The sequence below is a fragment of the Magallana gigas genome, chromosome 2 (assembly GCF_963853765.1).
Source record: "Magallana gigas chromosome 2, xbMagGiga1.1, whole genome shotgun sequence".
NCBI lineage: Eukaryota > Metazoa > Mollusca > Bivalvia > Ostreida > Ostreidae > Magallana > Magallana gigas.
Window position 1 is genome coordinate 5470012 of NC_088854.1, and position 2904 is coordinate 5472915.

The following is a 2904-nucleotide window of genomic DNA, read 5'->3' on the forward strand; positions in this document are numbered from 1 at the left end:
GATGAATGAGTTCAATGAGTAATTACAGTAGGGAAAGGGGTGCTTCCTAGCAAGCATAAGTAAATGAAAGTACAATATGTGTATTTAAATAGACGAAAAGTCTTTATTTTTTAAAGGACAATTGTCATATATTTTGAAAATGTTTTAAGATTCATGGGCACTCATAGTCAATATCACGTTGTATTAGTCCTTTTAACTAAAACCGCTATTCAGTCACTTCTATAGGTTGTGTTTTATCCAGATATTTAATGTTTTGTTACTGGTGTTTTAAGACTGCTTATCGATAAGTTCGGCATTTGCAAATGACGCTGCGAAGCAGGCACATATGGCCATGTGAGGTAAATTGATTTTTTGTTACTTTTCGAAAATCGATGTTTATGAGCTATCGGGACGTTGATTTATTTTTTTATTTGCAGACGTTTAACAACTATTACAGAGAAATTTTTAAGAATTGACTAGTGAACTATTATACCGTTTCAAAAAAGGTGTCGTTATCCTTATCTAGCCAATACTTCATCATGAATTACACAGAAAGTGTTGAAATGTCAACAACAACATTGATAAACGAAAATAAAGTGAACATTTTTCTAACGGAACTTGCCAAAGATATTAAAAACGGGGATAAACAGAGTGCTGATATTAAGCTTAAAACTTTACAGGAAAAAGGAAATCCTATTTGGTTGAAGGAGTATAAAAAATACAATACTCTGGGTGAGAGTCTGCTCCATTTGACTATCAAGAAACATTACGATGAAAAATTTGTAAGACAACTGTCAGAATTATGCCCTAGGCTTCTTTGTGCGGACATTAGAAAATCAAAAGAGTTTTTGGGGCAAACAGCGCTTCATATTGCAATTACCAAGGGCAACGCGAAAGCAACTAAAACAATGCTAGAAATTGGTCAAGAGAAACTACCTAGTAACCAGATGACGACTTTATTACAGACAAAAGCGACAGGATCTCGGTTTGTAAATACTGTGATGATGGGACAGCTTCCTTTGACAGTAGCCGCACTGAAGGGGAATAAGAAAATCATAAAATATCTTTTAAAGTTCGGAGCCGAATTGCAAAATAGGAATGAGGAAAGAGACACGGTGTTTCATTCGTTAGTTAAGTATGCAGCAATATACCCAGAAAAAGTAATAGGCATTGTTGAGATAGTGAGATACTTAAACGAGAAAGTAGAATTTAAGAGTCCATTGGACGAAAATGAGTTTGAAGACATAGAAATAGATGAATATCGACCAATTTCTTCCTTTGTATGGTTTCTGAAAAATAATGAGAACCTGACGCCTCTTCAGCTTGCTGCCAAACACGGGGTTTCAAAACTTTTTGAAGAGATTCTTAACCTAAAAGATATCTACTGCTTCATTAGGGAAAACGATGGACTGTTTGACGTAAAAGAGTACGACATAACAGAAATAGATACCGTCAGCAATAATCGCTCATCAAGAGCAAGTAATCGAAAAATGTTCCCTTCAAAGAAAACTACACCAGAGAATATGGAAGGAGTAGCAAGAAAAAAAGTCGATCAGGCACACGACACACAGTGTATGCCTTGTGTGGGGCAATGTTGTGCTTACCCAGAAACAAAATCTATTTTGGAAATGCTTTTCACATCTGACTATGAGAGCAAAGATGCTTACCGAATTATTGAGTTGATGCCTGTGAAAAACATCATACTAATGAAATGGAAGCGTTATCAGTTTTTCTTTGGTTTGTTGATGTTATTCCATTATGTTTTTGTAATACTGTTGACTACATATAGCGTGTATAATGTATGTATAAGTGTTAATGGAAACAAAACCACAACATGGGAAAATGAGTTTGTTTCCGCATTTCGATGGGTTTCGTTTTGTGCAGGTGGTCTATATTTCTTCATCGCAATAAGTATACTGATTACAAAAATTTTTAAGAAAAGAAATATTCTACATAATTTGGAGTACATTATTCCAATGATGATTTTAGCAGTTTCAATGATTGTTGATGTGCTTTGGTCTATTGCAGAAGAACACGATAATATTCCTTTGATTGTTGCAGTAATCTGTGGATGGTGGCTAAATGTTTTCTTCCTTTCACCCTTTAAATATTTTAGCTTTTTTACTGAACTGATCAAACGTGTGATTATTGGCGATCTTATTCGGTTTGGACTTGTAATTGTTTTCATACTGGTTTCTTTTTCTGCTGCAATGTTTATCGCATTTCGTGGAACTGAAAAAGAAGACTTTGCATCCTTCTCTAGCACTATGATGGCAATGTTTAAGCTAGGGGTCGGGATTGAAGATATTAGTGTGATAAGTTCTGCGCGAATTCCCGTGGTAGCAACAGTGATTTTTATTGTCTTTACAGTATTTACGTATCTACTCATGCTAAATGCGTTAATTGCAATGATGTCACAGACCTGTTCTCTTGTGTTAGAGGAACAGTATCCCCAGTGGCGACTACAACAGCTCTCTGTTGTTCTCTTTATTGAAGATATCCTCTGTCTATGCTGTCTAAAACTCCTACGATAAGGTATGACCCAATTACAAAACAAATGAAACAAGAAGATCGGTACTATTTAGAAATACATTCTTTGCAAATGGAATATGCGACAGCCGAGGAAAAAATAAGGGTGAAAAAGAAATCTAACGAAATACAAACATTGCTCCTACAATCAGATGAACAGCTCGCGAATCCAATGTCTTTAATTCGTCAAAGTCTGAGGGATAAGGTTGGAGATCCATTAAATCATTGGAAAAAGAAAATAAAAGACCGGAAATATACACCGCTGGAAAACCGTGATGAAATGCAATCGGAAGAAGAAACAGAGGAAACGGGACACGCAGTAAAAGTATCACCAAATTACCAAATTGCATCTTCTTCTAAAACACCTTCAACGATACTAACGCCAGATTTGCAACA

General features: G+C 35.6%; 1 protein-coding gene across 1 annotated transcript; it reads left to right on the plus strand.

Annotated features, from left to right (window-relative positions):
• Positions 1-312: 312 nt before the first annotated feature.
• Positions 313-2626, plus strand: LOC136272670 (transient receptor potential cation channel subfamily V member 5-like). The gene has a single exon (XM_066074676.1). It carries the CDS (start codon positions 519-521, stop codon positions 2511-2513), a length of 1995 nt encoding a protein of 664 aa, XP_065930748.1. The 5' UTR covers positions 313-518; the 3' UTR covers positions 2514-2626.
• The last annotated feature ends 278 nt before the right edge of the window (positions 2627-2904 follow it).

Bases quoted from the DNA above. Each gene is read 5' to 3' on its own strand.
- LOC136272670 (XM_066074676.1), top strand. From the start codon at position 519: ATGAATTACACAGAAAGTGTTGAAATGTCAACAACAACATTGATAAAC.